The sequence below is a fragment of the Camelus bactrianus genome, chromosome 33 (assembly GCF_048773025.1).
Source record: "Camelus bactrianus isolate YW-2024 breed Bactrian camel chromosome 33, ASM4877302v1, whole genome shotgun sequence".
NCBI classification, from domain to species: domain Eukaryota; kingdom Metazoa; phylum Chordata; class Mammalia; order Artiodactyla; family Camelidae; genus Camelus; species Camelus bactrianus.
In genome coordinates, this window is record NC_133571.1 from 8495746 (window position 1) to 8519913 (window position 24168).

The 24168-nt window shown below is 44.1% G+C and overlaps 1 protein-coding gene across 4 annotated transcripts in view; it reads left to right on the top strand.

Annotated features, from left to right (window-relative positions):
* DIXDC1 (DIX domain containing 1) overlaps window positions 1–24168 on the top strand; it is a 71432-nt gene that overhangs the window by 20133 nt on the left and 27131 nt on the right. For 2 of the 4 annotated variants that reach the window (XM_010968909.3, XM_010968908.3), the window contains 6 exons: window positions 9481–9610; window positions 13174–13299; window positions 15746–15977; window positions 16579–16686; window positions 22130–22242; window positions 23585–23733. In XM_010968909.3, coding sequence (XP_010967211.1) covers window positions 9481–9610; window positions 13174–13299; window positions 15746–15977; window positions 16579–16686; window positions 22130–22242; window positions 23585–23733 — 858 coding nt within the window. Of the gene's footprint in view, window positions 1–9480; window positions 9611–13173; window positions 13300–15745; window positions 15978–16578; window positions 16687–18703; window positions 19519–22129; window positions 22243–23584; window positions 23734–24168 lie in introns of those variants that run through there. The other 2 variants (XM_074357191.1, XM_010968910.3) reach the window with 2 other exon arrangements.

Consider the following 24168-nt stretch of genomic DNA (forward strand, 5'->3'; position numbering starts at 1 on the left):
AACTGCCCTCGTCCCCACCTCCGCGTTTCCCCACAGAGGTACCTGTTCCTTCCTCGTCCTGATCAGAGGAGGAGGTGGCCCTCTTCCCCTCCTCTGAAACCTTGCTGCATCATTCACACCCCTCCCCTTGTGTCTGTTTCTCCTTCACCAACCCCTCAACTCAGCCTGCAAATGACCTCTCATCCTAAAGAGCCCTGATTCCTTCCCACCTTCCTCTCCAGCTAAGACCCTTTCTCTTCCCCTCAGTGCTTCTGTCTTCCTACTTCCTGGGGTCTTCTCAGTTCACTGCCATCTGACTTTTCACCCCACTGTGCTACAGTGTCAGCTCTCAAAAAGATCACCAAAGCCTGTTAAATGTTAGATGAAATGGGCTTTCCAGTCTTCAGCCTGACTTTTCTACAGCATTTGACCTTCTTGACCACCCGTCTTAACATTCTCTGGTTCCTGGATTCCCACATAACACTTTCTACTGATTCTTCTCTGTCCTTCTGATTGCATGTTCTGAAATCACTTTTTGTTGTTGTTGCTCACCTCACTTCACCTGTCGCTTTAATGTTGATGTATCCCAGCCTCTGCCCTGAGTATTCCTTCCTTTTCTCTCATTGTATGCTTTCTTTGGTGTAGTAGAAATGATGCATTCTTCATTGTAAGATGGAGTTGGTTCAGATCCCATTTTCATCACTTACCAGTGCTGTGATCTTGAGCAAGGTTTCTTGTATGAAAAATGAGGCTAATAATATCAATTTTAATGAGTGGGTATGAGGATTAAAGGAGGTGACGCATATAAAGTGCTCCATTCAGTGGCTGCCAAGGACTGGCACTCAGTGCATTTTCATTCTCTTCTTTCCCTTCAGTGCCCTCTCTCCCCACTCCCTGTCCTGCCAAATAACTTCTTATAGTTCACTTGCCTTTTGGGGATGTTGTGGAACCCAGATTTTGAAGTCAGCACTGTTCTGAGATCCTTGTTCTGCCACTTACCAGCCCTGTGACCCTGGGCATGTTGTTGCTCTGAACCTTGGTTTCCACATCTGTAATATGGGAATAGTAGTTCCCCATCTCTAATCAATGTCATGGGAGGAAATAATATATTTACATATTTGAGCCTTGAACAACAGGAGGGTTGGGGGTGCCAACCCTCTGCATAGTGAAAAAACTGTGTCTAACTTACGGTCGGCCCCCTGTGCCACGTGCCTCCAGCTGTGGTTCTGCATCAGTGGATGCAAGCAGCTGCGGATTGTGTGGTGCTGTAGCACTTGCTACTGAAAAACATCTGGTGTAAGTGGACCCTCGCAGTTCAAACGCACGTTGTTCCCAAGGATCAACTGTGTACACACATACACACACTATATATATATGAAAAGATGTGGTGAAGTGCCTCGCATGGTACCTGGCATGCAGTAGATGCTCAGTAAGTGGTGTTACTCTCTCATTTGCACCTGTGGCTGTGCCCATCACACACAGATACTCTCAAGCATCCACCCCCGACCCCATACCCATCTCCTGTGCTCTAGATCTGATTCTTGCCGCTGGCTGCAGAACATCTCTACCCCGATGTTTTGCAGTTGCTCAGGCTCTTGTTCAAAACTGAACTATTTGCTTTGCCTAGGACTTGCTCTTCACGTGTTCTCCATCTCAGTGAAAGCATCACCATCCGTTCAGGTGTGACTTTCTGGATTCTTTTTGTCACTGCCTCCCTCCCGTCAGTCACCTCTCCAGTTTGTCCTTTTCTAACCGTACTGCTTCAGTTTAGGCTCTCATCTTCTCTCACTTGAATTATTGCCTGGTCTTCTTTACAGCTCGATGCTCTCCTTTCTGTCCCATGTTCCACACTGTGTCCTGAGTGACCTTTCTAAAATACAGATCTCCCAGTCTCACTCTCCTGTTTCAAAACTCTGCACTTTCCTGTTGAAGGACTTGAAGCCTTAAGTCTAAGTGTGGTAGGCCTTTTGATGACCTATTTCTCCATCATCACCTGCCACTGACGGCTCTGCCAACACACTAATTTGCTAATTGGCTATTCCTCCAAGATACCATATGCCTTCAGGCTCTTCCTCTTTTTCTTTTTTTAATCATCTCTCCCTCAGATGCCCTTTCCTCTTCTCCAACTGACAAACATCCTCTTCCCTCTTGACCCTCTCTGAGATCCACCTCTTTCCATCCTGTTGCTCTTCTGTGCACAGATATTGTTTCTTTCTAACTCTTCTCCACTGTCGCAGTAATCACTTTCTGGCATAGTTATGTATGTGCCTATAATCACTGGGCCTGGCACAATGCCTGGCAGTGCTGGTTGATTTGAGTACATGAAATGACAGGGTCCGGAAGGATCTGGTGAGATGGGATCTACCAAGTTGAAATGTGTTAAAGGTAAATACGGATCAAGAAGACCAGTTATACAAGAATGAAAATGGGAGAGATTGGCTCAACAGCAGAATGTGTTAAGAATTTTTAAGAGTTTGGTTGACAGTTCAGTGTGAGTCAACGGTTTGAGGTAGTAACAAAAAAAGAAGGGGAGAAGAAGGGGAGGAGGAAGAGAAGGAGGAAAGAGTGTGAAACATCTTGGATGAGAAAGCTGAGTGCCTGATTTTATACCTAGAATACTGTGTTTGTTTCCAGGTACTGTGATTTTAGAGGGATTTCGGCCAAAAAAGCAATGATGCTTCTAACCATTTTGTTTTGAAGAGTTTTGGAAAAAATTATGGAAATAGACAAGCTACTAGCTAACATGATGAAGAAGAAAAAAAGGAGAAAGCACCAATATACAAAATAAGAAATGACAGTGGGGAAGTAACTATTGAAACACGAAAAACTATGAGTCTTTGCAGGTTTGTGCAAAGACACTTAAAAATTTTGATGAAATGGATAATTTCCTAGGGAAATGCTGATTACTAAAATTGATAGATACAGAATATGTAAAACAGAGAAGTTTCTGTAGAAGAAATGGAGAACCTCAAGAAGGAACTATTGCTCAGAAAAAGTCCCAGGCCCAGATTATTTCACAGAGGAATTCTACCAAACCTCCACTTATCAGATATTCCCAGTGCTCTGTAGATTATGTCAGGGGACTGAGAATGAGGAGAAATTTTCTGCTTTTTTTTAAAAAAATTAAGCAAGTATAATATATCTAAACATGATAGTGCAAAAAAGAAAACTACAGACTAATATTATTTATAAATGCCCCTGAAAAGGACAACAAATATAGTACTAATACAGCACTGAGAAATGGTTTATTAGTGAACAGAATTCAGCATCACATTAAAAATATAATTCATTATGATCGAGTAGACTTAACTCCAAGAATGCAAGGTAGATTCATAATTAGGAGATCCACATATACCATATTAATAGGTCTCAGGAAGAATAATCATAGAGTTATCCTCATAAATGCTGAGAAAACTTTCATCAACATTTAACATCTGTTCCTTATAAAACCACTAAAGAAAATAAGACTTGATGGAGTCTTTCTTAATGTGATAAAATATATATACTTTCTTCCTGAAAGCAGTCACTTTCTAAATTGGGAAATACTACAGGTATTTTCTCTAAGTCCAGAACAAGGAAAGGATGTCCACTGTCTCCACTACTGTCCAACTTTGCACCAGAGGTGTTTAGAAACTGATTAGAGGCACAGGGCTTAGTAAAGAAGTAAAACGATTTCTTTTTGTAGATGATATGATAGTAATCCTGGAAATAATTGAGAATCATTAATAAAACTCAAACAATAAAAGATAAGGTAACAGGATATAAAATTAACCTACTGAAACGAACAGCTTTCACAAAACAGAGAGTAATCAATTAGAGAAAGTAATGGTAGAGAAAACCTCATTTACAATCACAGTAAGGAAGTATTGAATACCTAGAAATGAACTTAACATGAAATGTATAAAAGCTACAGGAGGAAAACTTTAAAACATCCCTGAAACACACATTTCATCAGCAATGGAAAACCAGCCCCCATTGTTTTTTTTTTTTCTTTAGAGGTTTTAATAGAATTTAATAAATTGACCGAAAATTCTCAACAGTTGCCAAAAAACACAATTTGCTTGCAAAGAGACAGTAAATGGAGTTGATAAGATAAGACAGTTCACAGGCATGATCAACATCTGTGAGGAATAAATTCTTGAAAATGTAAAAGTGGAAGGAGAAAGAAGAGATTTAAAAAAATTTTTTTTAAATAATTAAATTGAAGTATAGTCAATTTACAATGTTGTGTTAGTTTCTGGTGTACAGCAGAGTGATTTACTTATACATATATACACATTTGTTTTCATATTCTTTCTCATTAGAGGTTACCACAAGATTGAATATAGTTCCCTGTGCTATACAGTAGTTCCTAGTTGTTTATCTATTTTATATATAGTAGTTAGTATCTGCAAATCCCAAACTCCTAATTTATCCCTCCCCACCCCCTCCCCACCTCCTATAACTATAAGTTTGTTTTCTATGTCTATGAGTCTATCTCTATTTTGTAAATAAGTTCATTTATGCCCCCCCTTTTTTCGATTCCACATATAAGTGATATCATATGATATTTTTCTTTCTCTTTCTGGCTTACTTAGTATAATGACCTCCAAGTCCTTCCATGTTGCTGCAAATGGCATTATTTTATTCCTTTTTATGGCTGAGTAGTATTCCATTGTGTGTGTGTGTGTGTGTGTGTGTGTGTGTGTGTGTGTACCACAACTTCTTTTTGCAGTCATCTGTGGATGGACATTTAGTTTGCTTCCATGTCTTGGCTATTGTCAGCAATGCTGCTGTGAACATTGGGGTGCATGTATCTCTTCTTGTGGTTTGATGACTAGAGATGTTCCTTTAACATTTGTTGCAAAGCTGGTTTCATGGTGCTAAATTCTTTTGGCTTTTGTTTATCTGTGGAGCTTTTGGTTTCTCCATCAAATCTGAATGAGAGCCTTGCTGGATAGAGTATTCTTGGTTGTAAATTTTCCCCTTTCATCACTTGAAATATATCATGCCACTCCCTTCTGGCCTGTAGAGTTTCTGCTGAAAAATCAGTTGATAACCTTATGGGAATTTCCTTGTGTGTTATTTGTTGCTTTTCTCTTGCTGATTTTAATACTTTCTCCTTATCCTTAATTTTTGTCATTTTGATTACTATGTGCCTTGGTGTGTTCCTCTTTAGATTGATCCTGTGTTGAACTCTCTGCACTTCCTGGACTTGGCCAACCCACATTCTTGAATAGGATGTTTCAACATCATAAAGATGACAGTTCTCCCCAAGCCATGTCAATTTTTAAATTTAATATAATCACAATAAAAATTCTAACAGGCTTTTTTTGTGGAAGTTAGGTAAATAAATATTGAAGCTCATATGAGAGATAAATATTCAAGAATAGTCAAGAAAACATTAAAAAAAAGAAAAACTTCAGGGGAGAGGGACTAGCCACACCAGATATTAAAATATACCATAAGGCCTCTGCAAATAAAAAATTTTGGTGCTGGTGCATGAATAAACAAATACACAAGTGATGTAGAATACAAAATCCAGAAATAGACCCAAGAACTATGGAAATTTAGTCTATGATAAAAAGGTGGCATCTCAAATCCCTGGAGTAAAGAGTGACTTTTTAGTAAGTGTGCTGGAACAACTGGGTAGACATTTGAAGACAGATAAATTGGATCTGTATCTCCCATCACATACAAGAATAAATTCCACGTGGATCAGGGATCTAAAGGGAAACAAATTTAAAGCCATATGAGAACTAGAAAAAAGCAGAGGTGAATCCTTTCACCTCAGTTTAGGGAAAGGCTTTCTAACCATGACTCAAAATTCAGAGGCAGTAAAATAAAATATCAATAAATTTCATTATATAAAAATAAAAACCTTTTCATGGGCAAAAAAACATAAACCAAGACAAAAAATTACTGACAAACTGGGAAATCTCTGCAACACATATGAAAGACAAAAGGGTAACATTCTTAATACATAAAGAATTCTTAAAAATGGAGGCACTAAAGGACCAAAAAAATAGGTCCTTTGATTAAAAAATAGGGAAAAGATATGACTAGACAATTCATGAAAAAGATATAAAAGACAAAGATATAAAATGAATTCTTAAACCTACAAAGAGAGGTTCAAACTCATAATTAAAGAGATGAGGATTAAAACAGCCTAGGATACAATTTCTCACCTATCACATTGGCAAAAATTTAAAAGCATGACAACATGTTCTGTTGGCAAGGCTGTGGGAAAATGCACTCGCGTGCGTTGCTGATGGGAATGCAAACAGATGCAATCCTTTTGGCAGGGAATTTGGCAATGTCTAATAAAGTTACCCACTTACGTGCCTTTTTACCTAGCAATCTTTGAATCTACCTTGAAGATAGACCTCCACCAACATGAAAATACTCATGCGTAAGATTACTCATTGTTGCATTGTTTGTAATTGCAAAATATTGGGAAAAAACCCTAAATGCCCATATATAGAAGAATGGTTGAATAAACTATAGTACGTCCACATAATGGAGTACTATGTAGATGTAAGATAAGGAAGATTTCTTGACCAATATAGCATGATTTACAGATTGTATTAAGTGATCATTAGATGAAGTGAAAAGTGCAGGTCCAAAGAGAATAATCAATGCTATGCTACTTTTCACATTAAGAAGGATACAGTAAAACCTCCTCGGCAGAACAGCATTAGAGAGAATGTGTTTAAAGGACCTAGCATAGCTCTTGACGCAGAGCAGGTGTTCAGAAAAGTGGTGGGTATTCTTACCATTTATGCCGTAGCATCCGCTTTTGTTGGAAGACCAGAGCTGTGGTTAATATGCGTGTAAAGTACTGTTTGGAACCTCAAAGCAGTTTTGCAGCAGAGACAACTTAACTTCTATTCACCAAAGTTAAGGTTAATGACCGAAAGAAGGTTGTGGTTACTTTAGTAAAATTATGTTGGCCTAATGAAAAATACTTGTTCTCATCTGCCCCTGCGTATTTAATTTTTCCAGTCATTTTAAATCTTGGCCTGATGAAATGTGACAAATGATGTACTAATTCAAACATATTTGTTGAGCACCTGTTATTCTGAGTCCAACAATTCTGAACTCTTACAACTCCCTGCATAGAACGCAGTTCAGACCTGAGCTCCCTAAGTCCACTGTCCTCTTTGCCTCCTTTCCTCCTTCAGAGGACTCCGCTGAGCGTGGGTTTCAGGTTGGGCAAAGACTCAGCCCCTGGAACACCCCTGTCGTAGCGCCTGTCTCTACCAGCCTGCAAGCTCCTCCTCCTCTTCCACTCTTCTCTTTTTTTCCTGAAAGATTCTTGAAGGCATGAGGCTCCTCATGGCCCCACAACAGTCCAGTGCCTGCACTCAACTTATTGTTGAGCTGACTGTGTGACACAGGACATCCCCGAGGAGACCAGAGTTGGAGGTGTGTGGGAGAGTCGGGGAAAGCTTCCTAGAAAAGGTGATGCTTGAGATGAGATTGAAGAGGAGATGGCAGGCAGAGGGAGGTAGAGTGGCTGGAAAACGTGGTACGTTTGGGGCACTGCACATGGTTTGGATGAACTGAAACATGGCGTGGTGAATGTGGGGAGGAGTGAGTGAAGCTGGAGAAGAGGTAAAGTAAAGGCTGGCACAAGACAGACTTAGACGCAGCTAAGGAGATTGGATTTTGCTTGAGGATAATGACAGCGCACTGAAGGAATTTAAGCAGGAATGCATGGAGGGTGGGTGGAGGGTGAGATACAGGGAGATGGGTTAGGAGTTTTGTACCCAAACCAAGTAATCAGATCCCAGATGTTACCCTTAGTGCCTTTCTGGTCTTCACTGCTTTTCCCGGAGCAGAGTGATTTGCTTTAGAGGTGCCGTTTGCCTGGTCTGCCTCACACAGTGTCGTGGCTGTACCGGGGGAGCAGACCTCGACGGGAGTCTGACCCATGTTAAGGCGGAAGGTGCAGCTACCTCTTTTCTGCAGGGTGACTTGAATAGCAAGAGGCCCTGGGTAAATGCCTGGACCACTTTTTCTGGGCTTCATGACCAGGTCTGCTATCCTAGCTTGGGGACATTGGAGAAGTTACATAATTTCTCTGAACCTCATCCATAGAATGGATAAGATAGCGACCTCGCTTTCGTGCTTTTGTGAGAACTGAATTAGACGATGATCATAAAAAAGATAATGACCATTTAGTAAGCATCAATCGTGTGACAGGCTGTGTTCCAGGTACATTATTAACTCTTTAAAACACATTATAAAACACCAAAATTAGTGTTTAGTTTGTGATAGGACTCCATAAACATCAGATTCCTCCCCCCACCTCCTGCTGATCATCGCACTTCCTGCAGTTTGTCAGTAGCTCATGGATTATTGCCTGAGCACTGGTTTCCAAAGGACTTTATTTATTCCCACAGATTGACAGAGAGAGAGAAAATAGGGAAGATTTAATTTAAGCTCAGGAAGCAGCCAGTGAGTAATTTCCAATATCATTTCATTAAGGAAGTACTTGAAGCTTAGAAATCAACTGTACATTAACCAAATTATAATTTAATAGCATTAGCCCTTGAACTTAATTTTTAGGTTCTGGGTCGTGGGCTTCTGCAGAAACCAGACAGAGCTGCTGCCTGTACTGTGACATTGTTCATGTGCTATTTTGATATTTAGTGCCCATCTTCAGACCAAATAATCAGACAAAAACACCTGAATATAAAAGCTCTGTGTAAAATGGAATCTGTAAGTTTGTCTAAGGGTTGAGATGAGTTACATTTCCTGCTTGGGTCCGAAAGGCTTCTGATGGTACTGGGTCCTAGCTTTGTCTGAAAATAAATGAAAGCCACTCTCCCCAAGTCTTCAGGAACACTGTTCATCACAGCCCGTTCTTTTTTCTTCTTTGTGCAGGTTTCAGATAACAAGATCCTCTTTGACACTGTAAAGGGTGGATTAAAACGAACTCTGTAGCAATCCCAGGATTATAGGCTCAGGAGAATAAATCTGGGGTTGATTTCAGCTAAGCCTCATTATGAAGAAAGCAGCTATGGGAGAGGCGGTTCTGAGCTTGGTTTACTGTGGATTCCTGATTCCCCAAGATCAGTTCTTACCAGTATCACAGTCCATTATGCATACAGGACATGAGTGATTGTTCCTGAGAAGCACGGTGGGTTGCTGGCAGCAGTGATTACATTTGATGAAAACTGGCTGCAGTTCTGGTCCAGCCCTTATCCTGGTCAACAGAGCAAAACGCAAGCAAAGCAGGAGTCACAATCACTGAAACACTCATCTGTGTCTCTGTGTCTACCCTGCCACCCAGGTTAGAGATTAGCTCATCCCTGGAGGCTGGTGTAAAACTAGGAATTTGAGAACATGTTGCATGTCTGACCATCTTTCTTTCTTTCCTTAAAACTTTCTCCTTCTCCCTCTGGATATAGATCGCCCACCATGGCCCAATCTCACATGCTGCCTTAGAGGGTGCAGGGCAGAGGGTAAGAATAATATGTAACCTTTTCCTAATTTCCACCTTTCATTTTCCAGCAACAGCTGCAGGCATACGTGGCCTGGGTGAATGCACAGCTGAAGAAGAGGCCAGCGGTGAAGCCTGTGCAGGACCTGAGACAGGACCTCCGGGATGGGGTGATCCTGGCGTATCTCATCGAGATTGTTGGTCAGTTCGCCCTGGATTCTGTTACTAGCATAAACCAGCACGTGGCCTCTTTTATCCTCCACGTGCCCTTCAGAGCAGATGTCTTCTCCTTTAATACATATGGGAATGGAAGTAGAGAAGACTTAAAATACTTGCCCAAGGTTAATTTCGGTCAATAAACACTGAGTGGCGGGCGCTGTATTAACCGGATTGGGAGAGTTTTGAGAGCACACACCGTGATGATACGGGCACGGTGTGTGCTCTCAAAAGTCTCCCAATCCGGTTGGAAAGCCTGGAAAGTAAAGTCACTTCCATTAATGTCCTCAGTACTCTGATGGGACAAGTACAGATGGGAGCACGGGGTGGGGGCCCCCAGCCCAGTCTTAGGGGTTCAGGGATAGCTTGCCAGAAGAACTGATGTCTAAACGGAGGCTGGGAAAGGAAGTGGTGGCCAGGCAAAAAGAAGGTGTGTTACCAGCAAAAGGAGCCCTGTACGATATTCACTACCATGATGCTCCACGAGAGGGTTTGTCCCCTTGAAGCCCCGGAGTTGCTGCCGGCCGTTCTTATTAGATTGTGCCATAATCATATTTCCATGGCATTTGCCCGTAGCCCTGGACAGATTTCTCTCATCAAATGGTAATTGTTTACCTATCTCCCCTGTATAGATTGAGCCCTTTAAGAGCAGGTACAGGGCATGCATGAGGTCCTGGGTTCAATCCCCAGTACCTCAGTTGAAAAAAAATTTTTTTTCAATTAAAAAATAGAAAAAAAAGAGCAGGTACAGTGTAATTTTTTTTTTTCTGTTTCCACAACCCTTAACCAAGTGCCGGACACATAATAGGTACTCAAACATTCATTGTCATCTAAGTCCGCTTACTTTGCTTAGAGTCTTTGAGGGGTGTAGGGTTTGGGAGGGGTTATATGAGAAGCCAGGCTTGCCACAGGCAGCCAGCCCATGAACACCTCGTTCGGACACTCAGGATTCATCAGAGTGTTTACGTACAATGATAATAACCACGTTCATAGTAATAGCAGCTGCCATTTATTAAACACCCTATCTCATTTAATTTCAGTTAATCAGCAACCTTTGAGAAACATATTATTCCCATTTTCAGGAAACAAACTGAAAAAGAGAGAATTTATAAAAATAAGTAAATTCATCGAACACATATATCTCAAGCACTGTGCTGGGCATGTTACTTTGATTGATTTATGATGTGGATCTGATACAAGCACTACTATTTTACTCATTTTATGGAATTTAGAAAGATTAAGCAACTTTACAAGGTCACATAACTCTGAAGTGGCAAAGCAGAGATACAAACTTAGGTCTGCTTTAATTCTAAAGCTCATTTTACACGTTTAATTTTTCACTCATTTGAATAGGTTATACTGCAAATACAATCAGTTAGAAAATCCAGAGAGCACAGGAGGATAGAAAGTCAAAAGCCTTTTTTCCACCCGTGTGCCCCTGCCAGCGACCTGCTCTTTCTGGAGACAGCCAGTGTTAGCAATTTCTTGCTTTTCTTCTCAGAGATATTCTGTGCATATACAAGCAGTATGAATACATATTCTTGTTTTCCCCAAACCCAGGTTCTTACATGCTGCGTTCTGTTGTGACTTGGCTATATAGAAAAACTCGCTGAGCTCACTGCTCTGTTTCCCATTCTTTCTTCAGCCTTTTGGGCTTTTGATCCCACTACCCCACTGAAACTGCTCTCCTCAAGATCACAGCCTCTGCCTTGTCAAATCCAGTGGCCAGTCCTCAGTTCTCATTTTATACAATTTAGTGGAACTTGACACAGTGGGTCACTCCCTCCTCCTCCAAACACTTTCTTCCCTTGGCCTCCAAAACCCTGTGGACTTTGAGTTTTCCTCCTTGCTCACTGGCCTCCCCTCTTTGCTTTGCTGGCTGTCTTCTGCTTTCTGGCTTCTAAATGTTGACGTTCTTCTTAGAGTGTCAGTCCTCAGTCCTTGTGTATTCTCTATCCCCTAAGTGATCTCTTCCCAAATTTGTATCTTTAGCTCTAAGCTTTTCCTTGAGTTCTAGACACGAATATCAACTTCCTGTTCAGCATCTCTACTTGGATGTCTAAAATGCAACTCTGACTTCACATGTCCTAATCAGAACTTCTCCTGCTCCCCACTGATGCCTGTATCCTCCGGTATTCTTCGTCTGAGTAACACATCACAATACCAGTTCCCCAGCTGTTAAAGCAGAACAGTTAGAGATTGTCTTGAATGATTCTCTTTTCCTCATATATCGGATCCAATCCTTCGCATGTGCTGTCTGCTTTATATTAAAGATGTACCTCTCGGGAGGAGGGTGTTGCTCAGTGATAGAGTGCGTGCTTAGCATGCACAATCCTCAGTACCTGCATTAAAAAATTAAAAAAAAAACCTAATAACAGCTCCCCGCCCAATTAAAAACATGTATATACCTCTCAGCCTCTTCCCAAAGCATCATTATCTTTTGGTGACTATTTTCATTTTCTTTCTAAATAATCCGCCTGTTTCCTCGTCACATAATCTGTGTCCACACAGGGTCAACTTTAAAAAACATAAATCAGATCATGGAACTCCTGGACATAGAAAACAAACTTAGGGTTACCAAAGGGGAAAGAGGGGGTAGGGGAAGGATAAACTAGGAGTTTGGGATTAGCAGATACAAGGTCCTAAGCAAATGTTTATATATAAAATAAACAGCAAGGTCCTACTGTATAGTGCAGGAAACTATATTCAATATCCTGTAATAAACTATAATGAAAAAGAATATATATATAAACATGTATATAAATAACTGAATCAACAGTGTAAATCAACTGCTTCAATAAAAAAGAAATAAGATCACATACATCCCTTACCTCAAACTCTCCATTGGTTGCTCATCACACATAGAATAAAATCAGGCTCTTTGCTCTTTTGCTCTGGTCCACAAAGCCCTACATGGCCTGGCCCTGCTTATCTCTCTGCCTTATCCTAGGACTCAACTCCTCACCCGCTCCACTCCAGCCATGCTGGTTTTGTTGCGGGTCCTCAGATAAGCTGAGCTCAAGCCCACTTTGGGTCTCTTAACCTGACTGCTTCCTCCTCAAATCTTCACGTTTCTTACTTTGTTCAAATCTCTGACCAAATGTGTTATCAGAGAGGCCATGATCACTCTTGTTTGTTTTTCCTCGTAGTACTTATCACTACGTGAAATTGTATCAAACATTTATTTGTTGACTCGGTCATCTGTCATCCCTACAGATATAAACTCTGTGATGGAAGGAAAGACAAGGTCTTGGTCATTGCTGTTTCTCTGGTGCCCAGAACAGTAGGTGCTCGGTGAATATTTGCTGAATGAATAAATGTACACGCAGTAACTTCACAGGCCCATGGGGATAGATTTGAAAATTTGGAGGCCCTCTGAAAGGCTTTCGTTTTCCAATTCCCCATCCAAACTGCAAACACCAAGTCCTAACTCACTTGCATATTTATACATCATCTTACATCAAATATTCTCTTTCTCTGTGTCTAGCTACTATGAAACTGTGATAGTACTGTCCCCATAACTTCATGTACTTTCTCTCTTCTAACAGCAGGAGAAAAGCTGAGCGGGGTACAGCTGAGTCCCAGTAACCAACAGGAGATGAGGAATAATGTGGAGAAAGTGCTACAATTTGTAGCCTCCAAAAAGATTCGTATGCACCAGACTTCAGCTAAAGGTCAGTGCTTCCTCATGCCCTTGGATGAGACACACATCGCTAACTGGTGATTGCCACCATCAGGAGAGCCATCCGGTGTGTAGCGGAGGGTTCTGAGTGGACTGGAGTAGGATTAGGCCCGAGACCTCATAGTGATTTTCCAAAAAGAAAGTCACCCTTTGGGATGGAGTAATTCTCAAACTCTAAGTGCTTTGTAAACCTGGGTGGAGATAGGTGTTCTCTGTTCATTTTAATTAAATAAAGATTTGCTTGAGTGAAGGAAACTAATAGAAAAGAAATTACAAAATTGGGATATTAATTTTAGAATGTTGCACTTAAGTAATCAAAAACGAAGATATGTTTTTCAAGTTCTTAGGGTTTCGTGACGATTATTTCAAATCGTAATAGTGTAAGGGAAGGGTAGAGCTCAGCGGCAGAATGCGTGCTTAGCATACACCAGGTCCTGGGTTCAAATCCCCAGTACCGCCACTAAAAAAATAAAATAAAATAAAAAATTAATTAAAAAATAATAAACCTAATTACCTCCCCCCTCAAAAAAAAAAGTTTTTAAAAATCGTAATAGCCTACTTTTTTTCCATCCAGTTTTCCAAAAGGAAAATAGTTTATAGCATATTTATTTGATCATTGCAGAATGTTTCGAGGCAGGTTAGAAAGGGCTCTGTCATCTCTGTGCGTGCCCTGTCCTTTAGCCATGTGGCCAGAAGAGGACACTTCTCAGTCCATTTTGAGTCCAGGCTACAAGGAAGAAATGGTGTAGGTGTCCTCAGCGAGCACAGGCTCCCTGGTCGTCCCACTGCCTCTCTAGGCCTGATTATAGTCTGGTTCCACTTCAGCTTCAGTTTCTGGACCTGATTGCCTGTGGTTTGTTGAGAATGGGGACAGGAGGGAGCCCTCCTTTCATGTATTATTAGTGTTCTCTGTGTTGGGGTCATTCAGGCGAGGCAGATCCTGGCTGGCGAGAGTGCACTGTAGAAGGTTTCAATCAATCCTTTTGGAAGACTTACATATTTAAAAGGCTATGAAACCAAAAAAAAAGAATTTAACCCATTTCTGTACAGTAACTTTCACCAGACCTATCATATTATTTTCTCCCTGCATTCCTCTTTTTTTCTAGGACAAAATTTAGAATGCCATAATATCTCTGATCTGGTCCCTATAAGGAGTGGGCTTGGGGATCTGGCCCATTAAAGTCGGCTATTTTGAGGGAACACAGCCGTTCAGGACATCATTGTCTTTTACCTGGAAAAGTGCAGCAGCTTCCTAATTAGTCCCACTGCATCCATTTTTGTCCCCCTCCCGTCTGCTCTCCACACCGCAGCCAGAATGATCTTTCCAAGGGTACATGTGCTCATGTCAGTCTCCTGCATCGGAGAGCCCTTAGGGTAAAATCCAAATTCATTCCTCTGGCTTACCATGCCCTTTCCGACCTGACCTTGGATACATCCCCGTCATCTTTCACTCTCTCCCTCCGCACTCTGAGCTCTGGCTGTGCTGATCTTCTTTCCCTTCCTCTTCCGCAGTGCTGTGCCGTAGAAATACGACGTGAGTCATATGTAGCATGAATGTTTCTAATAGCCCCGTTTGAAAAAAAAGAAATGGATGAAATTAATTTTAATAATATATTTTACTTCACCCAATATTTCCAAAATGTTATTTGCTCAACAAGCAATCAATTTAAAAAACTATTAATGAGATAATTTGCATTTTGGTTTTTGTACTAAGTCTAATGAGATTTTTCATTCGGGTTTTTTTTTTTTTAACATTATACTCTTTAAAAATTTTTTTAAAAAAATTTTTGTGGGGATACTACTTAGATTTATTTATTTATTTGTTTTTAGAGGAGGTACTGGGGATTGAACCCAGGACCTTGTGTATGCTAAGCACACACTCTACCACTTGAGCTATGCCCTCCCTGCTTTCACTCTGCTTGTGTGTGTGCTCAGTAAGTTCTGCACTTACAGCACATTTCAGTTCAGACCGTAGCTCCCTTTTAAGTGTTCAGTAACCATACGTGGCTAGTGGCTCCCATACCGGACAGTGCAGCTCAGGTGTGTCATGCTGTCTCACCTCTGGACCTTTGTGCTTGCTGTTCCCTCTCCTTGGAATACCCTTTTCCTTCTCTTCCCTCATCTGATGAACCACTGTTGGTCATTCAAGTCTCAGTTGAGAACTCACTTCCTCTGGGAATCCTTCCCTGAGCCCTCTAGACTAGACAAATGTTTCTACTCTGAGCTCCCAGAGAACCCTGTATTTCTTCAATCATACCTCATTGTAGTCTGTTGTCACTGCTTTTTAGTCGTCTGTCTCCCTTTTGAACACGGCTTTGTGAGGACAGAGACCTCGGCTGCCTTGCTCACCTGTTCACTAGCAAAGATGTAGTCATTGAATGAGCCCTCAGCTCTCTGCCTCCCTCTTAGGACCTCTGGCTGTTTGTTCTGTCCCTCAGATATTGTGGAAGGAAACCTGAAGTCCATCATGAGGCTCGTCCTGGCCTTGGCAGCTCATTTCAAACCTGGCTCCAGCAGGACGGTGAGCCAAGGACGAGACGCCAGAGCTCCTGTGCAGAGTCACCAGCCACACTGTGCCACTGCTGTGGCCCAGGGAGCAGCTGCTGCTCTGGCCGACGTGTGTCACGACATGTCACGGTCAGGGCGGGATGTCTTTCGCTACAGACAGAGGTAAGGGTGGACATCTGCGGATGGGAACTCCGCCCTCTCTGGTAGTTCTCCCCTTAAATGATACAGTGCAGTAGATGGATGGGAATATCACCTAAACAGCCCACATTGCAGAGAAGAGCATGGCGTGGAGGTTGGAGAGGGCACTCCAAAAGAGAACAAAAGCCCTTTCTTTTAGAGATGTTTATTTTGCCATCAGTAGAAAGTAAAGGAACTATATATGTAGTCTTTGGCTCTGGTGCCTTTGGCACATTGTGTTTTCTGCACCAGGAGATAATGTGGGAGCAACGTCCCGGTTCTCCGGGCGGAGTCTCTCCCTGGCATGTGCACTAAAGGCCAGGCTGTCCTGGAGAGTCATGGCCGGAAACGCTTTGTGGGTTGTGTGTCTGTGGAGAGGGAGCGTGACTCTGAGATGTTGCAGGGATTGGTGAAATTACTTGTTTTTGTGTCTGTCTTCCCTGCAAGGTTTCAAGTGTCCTTAAGACAGCGGCTTTGCCTTATTCATCTTTTCCCCCATAGTGCTCACAGAGTGGCATCTGCCAGTTCTTGCTGGGCTGACGTGAGGGACTGACACCTCTACTTTGCTGGTGCCCCCTGACTTTAGGAACAGCAGCATGGATGAGGAGATTGAGAATCCCTACTGGAGCGTGCGAGCCCTGGTGCAGCAGTATGAAGGTCAGCAGAGGTCCCCGTCCGAGTCCAGCTGCTCCAGGTAACTGTGGCCTCAGATTCTTCACCACTACAGTCCTAGTGAAAAGCTGAATTCTTGGGGATTCTCAGGGTTGCAACGCAATAGGCAATAAGGCACCTAAGCCCTTTCTCTTCCTCTCCGTTTATGTTTGGCTTTAAAGGGGTAACCCGCAGCACTGCCTTGTGGGTTTGTGCCGGCAGGAGGGGTAGGGTGGAATGCTTGTGAATTTCCCGCGTATGGAAGCTTTGTGCAGAGCTCCAGTGCCAGTGCTTAGCTGCGTCCACATGGGGGCATGACTGGGACCTGTCAGAGCCCAGCCCGATGGTTCTGATATTTGCATATCAGCTGCCAGTGTTTATGACAGCCAGTTCCATTCCACTGTCTTTGTGCCTGAGTCTAACTCTAAGCTATGGCCTGAGAGGCTGTATACAGCTCACAGCAAGAGAAAATGAGCACAGTCATCTTAGAGCGTTCAAAATGTTCCCAGCTTTCATTTATATTATAAGGCTGGGAATTGTGGCAGATTAATACACATTTGAGTGGGCTAACGATGTGTGTGACTCCAGCTGAAAGGCTGTCTATATCCCTTAGAGCCAAACACAGAAACCAAAACAGGACACAGTGCTCTAATAAAAGCCTGATCGATGCCAAGTATAGTGGCAGAAAAAGATTACTTTCCTGGCTCATGTAAATCATGCTCCTATAAACACATCCCCAGATCATGTTAGCTTATTTACTAACTTCATTTCATTGCTGAATCATATTTAATTTATGCTCTATGACCATAAGTCTTTTCTAGTTAAGACTAATTGTTCTTTTTTAGGGGAGTTAATTAGATTTATTTGTTTAGTTATTTATTTAGAGACACTGAGGATTGAACCCAGGGAGCTATGCCCTCCCTGCTCTAATTGTTCTTTGTCTTACATATACACGTATTTTATGTGTCTTTGCTTTCTTCCTCCTGTTTCTTTTTCTCATAAAATTCCATCTTAGTTTGATGGACCAATGTCTAATTTGCTGAGGTCACATGATATTCTTTCCAGCATTTTAATGCACTGGTAACCTTGCTCAACTTTAATTTTCACACTTAACAGATGTGGTGTTTTTTAATTTTTAAAATTCACATAACATAAAATTAACCATTAATCATTTAAAAAAGTACAATTCCGTGGTATTTAGTACCTTCATAATGTTGTGCAACCATCACCTCCATCCAGTTCAGAAACATTTTCATCACCCCAAAAGGGAACTTTGTACCCATTAAGCAATAAGTGTGTTTTTATTGAGAATCTAAACCGTTTCTTCCTTGCTTGCTGTTTGGATTATCACTTGGTATAGAATCAAAGTATATTTGGTTGCATAATGAGATAGATCTATTGCTTCCTGCCTGGCTTCAGGCTTTTTACTCTTCTGTGCCTGATAGTGCCTGCCAGAGTTAGAGAGAAAAAAAGAGTCTGGATTTTTTTCCTGAGAGCACCTGCTTCCTTCCTGTCTGGCAGAGCTCAGACTGGGGGCAGGATTATGAGGCATTGTGAATTAGGGGCCCTCTGGAAGTGGGGCTGCAGTGGGCTGACAGCGACAGTTTTCTAGGAGAGAGATCAGAGAATAGTTTGCATTCCTGATTCTCTCCTTCCTGATTTGGTGATTGTCTTCCAAGCCAACCTCTCACTCGCCACTTTGGGATGCTCAGTCAGCATGCTGGGATCCAGAAGGCTCTGGCACATTCTGCTCGGCTCCCTCTGCTCAGGGGGAGTCCTCCTAAGGGCTCAGTGGCCCATGAAGGCCTGGAGACCCCCGGGATGTGACTCAAAACGGGGAGTGGCTCAGAAGATAGGAAAGATAGCCTGTATGTCTAATCCCCTCCCCCTGCTCCTTGAGAGACACCCTGGCAAAGCCCTGTCCGACTGCCCGCCTGTTGCTTCCTAGACCTCACCTCGGGCCAGCCTCTTAGCATATCCCCGCGAAACGATCCTTAGTTGGAAAAAAAGAACACACAAAACGCCCAAGGGGAAGGTGGGGGGAGACGAGCGTTCGGCAGGTTTCTGGGGGAGCCCCTCCCGCGAGGAGCCGCGTTAGATCCACACTGACCCCAGTGCCCACCGAGGCAGGGGTCAGAGAGAAGGCACGCCTTTCAGTTCTGGGCTTTTCTGGCAGGGACCACAGACCCCTCCCTTAATTCTGCGGACCGGCCGCCCCTCCCCTGCCTCGCCGGGGGCTGCCACTGGGCCCCGCAGCCCCGCCCCTGCCCCCGCCCTGCTTTGCCCCGAGCTCGGTCGGCTGGGCGAGCGCTCGCCTGGGTCCGAGCCCGGCGCTGCCTGGCCGCGTGTGACAGCCTGGGAAGCGGGGGAGGGCGGCGGGAGGGCGGGCCTGGGGAGGCGGTGCGGGGCTGCGATCGCCGCCAGCCCAGGACTCGACCGCGCAGCCGGATCCGCGGGCAGCGTTTCTCCGGTGGGTTGGAGATGGGTTGAGATGCCTGCGCCCAGGGGCGCGCCCGGAGCCGCGCGGCCGCGGAGACCACGATGCCTCTGCCAAGGACCCGCAGCCTGCGAGGGGAGGCGGCTTCCGCCGAGGCCGGGCTGCGGCAGTGTCTGAGCTGCCGGGACAGCGCGCCTCAGCATCCCCGTCTCTGGGGCCGAGACGCCTGCTTCTCTGTGCTCCCGACTCTCTCCTGGGACCGGGGCAAGCGGCTCTGGTAGTTGGCCTGCCCGTGGAGTCGTCCTTCGGGCCCCAGCGCGGGGAGACATGCCCGAATTGGGGAGCGCTGTGACTCTCAGCCTCCCACTTCACCCAGGGAAGCCGACTTGCTGAAGCCGGAGCCAGGAGGGAGACCATGGGAGGGACGCAGGTCAAATGGTGAGCTGAAGCCACTTTGGCTTTGGAGGTGGGGCTCACGGGTGGGAGCAGGGTCAGGACTGGAGGATGCTGTTGACCAGAGACAGACGGGGCTTTGTGGGGGCGCTATACCGGGGAGAACGGGCTGCTGGTCTGGGATTATAAAATACAGTAGGTTTAGGAAGCTGCAACCAGCATAGGGGAAGGAGTGGCCCTTTACCCTGCCTTGTCTCTGCTGGAGGAGGGCACTTCAGGAGGGGACAGAACTCTTTCTTATTGCCCATTACCCATTTTTTTTTAATTGATTCTAATTTGGAGGTATCTTTGTTGGGAGATTGCTTGTCTGATACATTGAGAGTGGAGAGACGTTAGACCTGTGGGAATTAAGAATATATCAGGCAGACTTGATTTGTAATCACTTGTTCCCTGACTTAAGATGATGGCAAGTAGGGGATTACTTGTTTATAAAATAGGGGCTTTAAGCTAGTCAGGGAGAGCGTAAATCATATACTTAATTAGCAACAAAATACTTTTCTTTGACTCATGTACCATCCTCATCCCGAGGTTCTTGGGGAGGCAGCAAGGTGCCTGTTCTGATATGCACCTCCGGAATTTTCTTCCTCAGATCCTTTCTCTTGTGACTTGGCCAGTTAGTTTAGTGGCTTTACCTCTCTGCGGCCTCACACACTGGCAGCCCCAGTTCAAGAAAGAGAAATGTTGTTTTCCTTTGCCTGCTCTGCCACTCCCCCAGTGGGGTTGGATATGTGCAGACGTCCGCCTCCTCCTGCCCTTATATGGGAGATGGCTCACTTAGGAGGGAGCCGATGGAGCTGAGCATGCGTCTCTGCTTTCAGGAAAGCAGTTTTCCCGCATCCTAGGTTCACACCGCTCCTCCCACCCCAACCCCGCTCCGTCTCACACGTACCCAGTGTGGTCCCGCCAAACGCAGGCAGTGGAACATGTCAGCCATTGCACCTTGTCATCTGAGAAAGTGTTGTCTTATCATTTCTTGACGAGGAGCAGCTGGTACAGGCCTCCTCCTGCACTTGGATCCCCGTTTCTGTAAGAAGGCGGATGCTGAGGCCTGAAAAGTCATAAATCTGTTCTTATAAATGACATAGTACCCTTAGACTGGTGCTTTTCCAGCAGCTAATTCATGTTGGCCTGGAAGTCAGAGTGCCCACGTGGTGAAGGATGGATAAGAGAGTTCTATAAAGCAATTACCTTTTCTAAACACCACTTCTTGCCTCCCTCCACCCTCTTGCCTGTTCAGGTTTTAGAGCTATAGATAGACTTAAGCAACTTTCTTTAATTTGGAGAAGCAAAAAACTAACATTTTTGCTGTGGTTCTAGTAAGGATGAGAATGTATTAGTGGTTGAGGTCATTCCCACCGAAGCCCTAAACTGGACAATGAGGAGGTTGAGACACTTAGTCCTCAGGCTGCGTCAGAGATTTTGAATTCTCTGACTACCTCCACTGTGCTTGGCTCTTGTTTTTCCTGGTTTCTAGGAAGATGAAATGTTAACTCCTGATCGTGGCTGTGAGGATTAGCCTGGGAGACTTCAGGGGCACATTAAGTGGGTCAGTGAATCCGAGACACTTTCACTGTTGTCTGGGTGATGGATTTGGAAAGAATTCCTGGGAGGGGGCTGGGCCTGTAGACCCCACAACCCCTGAGATTGTTTCAGCACTGATGTTCTCAAGGTGCAGTGCAGAGAAAGAGGGCCCTTCAGACAGAAGCGTCAGCCTCACTGTCCCTTCATGTCTTGTAGATTTACTTCCAGAGATTTAAAATTCCACTTCCCTAAAAATCCAAACAGTTCCTTCTGAGGCTTGTAGTTATATTAGAACTTAAGGGTTGTTGTGAGATTTCTGATGACAATTTGAAAATAGCATGGCAAGGATATGAATCTCTTTGATGACAGCAAATCAAATAAGCTTCTACCATCCCCTAGCAGGTCTTTTCCCCTTTTGACGTATTACCCTTTTCTGGATCACATCCTAGCTTTGTTGATACGTCGCTGCCCCTTTGCCTAGCCTGGCACTGTCCACACTCCAGCAGTTTCTCCCCACTGAGGCACCCTCCACACTGTCCCCTCCTTTGGGATCAGCTCAGAGCTAATCTGCCATGATAACTCTGCTGGTATTGCATATGTCTGTGAAAGATCAATGCATTGGAAATAGATTTTCCTTCCAGCTCCCAAAACTACTAGAACACATACTGTATCAGTCTCTGAACTTGAGCCTAGGGATGATCGTGGAGGAGGAGGTGGTGGTGCTGGTGGTTAAGTGAAAAAGAACAAAAACAAAAAGCCAAACCAAACTTGAAGTTCTTTAAAATGCTAGATTACCCATCCATATGATCAATCTCTTCTCGATGAATTAGGCATAAAGGCAGCCTCGTTGTGGAAAAGACTTCCTAGGACTGAGTCATTCACTCATTCAACATTCATTTCATTCATTCAACAGGTTCATTATTCACTTGACAAATACTTGTTTTTGTGGGCCAGGCACTGTGCTAGGCAGTAGGAGTGAGATATATAAGAACATGTGCCTGAGATAAATTAGGAAAGCTGATTTCTAAGCAGCGGTTCGTAGTAATTGTTTCTCTCTCTTTTCCTTTGGTCACAGCTTGACTTCCCCAAGTCCTATCCACAGTGCAAAGAGCGAATCCATTATAACCCAGTTGGAGGAGAAGGCAGACTTTGTGATTATTCCCACTGAAGGAATAGAGAACAGAACAGGTACTGTTTCTCAGCCTGCCTGGGTTGGTTCAAGGAACAGCCTTCAGCTTGAAGGGCTGGGGGTCCTGACTATCTGCCTGTAAGTCCCTCCTTCCCCCTTCCCCCTCCATAGTCTGTGCGTGCAGGCTCTGCTCTGGAGGGCTCGAATCAGTCTGCGTGGTTATCTTCTCACAGATTGTCACTTCTGATATCCCAGCTGTCAAAAGTCCTGGCTACCTGTGAATTAGGAGATGACTTTGGAACAGTCTGAAGCCTTACTCGAGTAAACAGTTTCTGTTATAACTTCATTACTTCCCTAACTTAAATTAGGGCCAGGAATGTGTAATAGGAGTGGAGGTGTCTGTGAGGATGTTCAGCAGAGAGCAGGTCTGCATCAGACTCGGTATGAGGGCTACAGAAAGGCTACAAAGAGTTGCCTTTGTTCAGACATCTCCTTCCTCAATCTCAGTCGGCCTCCTTTTTCTTACATAAACACGGAGGAAAGCATGGAAGAAGCAAAATGCGTGATTTGGATAGAGTTTTACTCACCTATAGGGATAGGATGAAACCGAAGCCCTCAGAAGGAAGAGTGGAATTAAATTCTTCCTTTATTGCACACCCCATCTAGCCCTGGCATTATACCGAAGAGTCCATCATGTCACTGAGTCAGACACTCCTGGGACCCTGGGGAGGAAGAGGGAGTGTGTGCTCTGGGCCGGGCCCCGCTGGGCCCTGCGCATCAGTTACCTCATTGAATCATCACAACAACCCAGAGGATTATACTTATTACATTCATTTTTATGAGTGAAATCAGAGCAAAGAGACTATAAAGGTAGGAATATTAAGCAAAACTGGGGAGAGAGATGAAACGGTTTGCACAAGGATCCTTTTGCTGGTTTGCTTCCTTTGTGACTCACACAGTGTTATGTGTGAAAGGGGTTCAGTGTGATAAAATGGTCAGAGGAATTTGAGCAGAGGTCTCCCCTCTGAAGCTCCAGGAGTTTTGTTTTCATTGCATCTGACAGCTTCCCCTTTGTGCCTGGCAGCATCAAGCTCTCAGAATGCCAAAAAAATCTGTCCCATACCAAGACGCCCAGGGAGGGAGCTTTATTGCTTCCTTAATGTTCTTAAAGAGGCTAGATCTCCCTAACAGAGCAAGCATTGCTCCCCTGAGCCCGGAGTCCGAGTTAATGGCCAGCTCTTTATGTCTCACAACCCCACCTGGTGGAGAGTCCGGTCTGTGCAGTGAGGGCAGGTTCAGAAGGCAGGTGACCTGAGCCTGTGAACAGAGGACTGCGAACGCTTTGTGCCCGAAACTCAGTCTTCTTCAACATGAACTGTACTAGCCCCTTTCACTTTCTAGAGGAGACAGACTCTCCATTATCCCGGGACTGGCGACCAGGCAGCCCTGGAACCTACCTGGAGACTTCATGGGAAGAACAGCTGTTGGAACAACAAGAACATTTGGAAAAAGAAATGGAGGAAGCCAAGAAAATGATATCTGGATTACAGGTAGCTTTTCCCCTGTAGTTTGTCATTGGTACGCCAATTGTTGGTTATTTTTTAAGTTGAAAATAACCTGACTCAGTTTCTTATGCAGTCAAAGTTTAGATGGGGAGTAGGGCCCAAAGAGGAGAAAGTTCCTTACACCTGAGTCCTCTTAGATGGATTTCACGGACTCTTGTCTTGGGAGCCGTATCCAGCCCTACCTGACCCGGACCCTGACCCTGGCTCTCTGCTTCATGGATGGGTTTCTCCCCTGTCTGTAGCTACACACCTGCAGTTGCAGCTTTCACCAAAGAATGGTACTGTGAGGAGTCTGGGATTTACTCCTAGGAATTCTCCAGCAGGAAGGCTGTCAATGCCAGTAATGCCACAGGTCTCCGCCTGAGTCCAGCCAAGGGATTTAGCTCACCCTTAATGCCTTTGCAGGCGGATGCCAAGGCG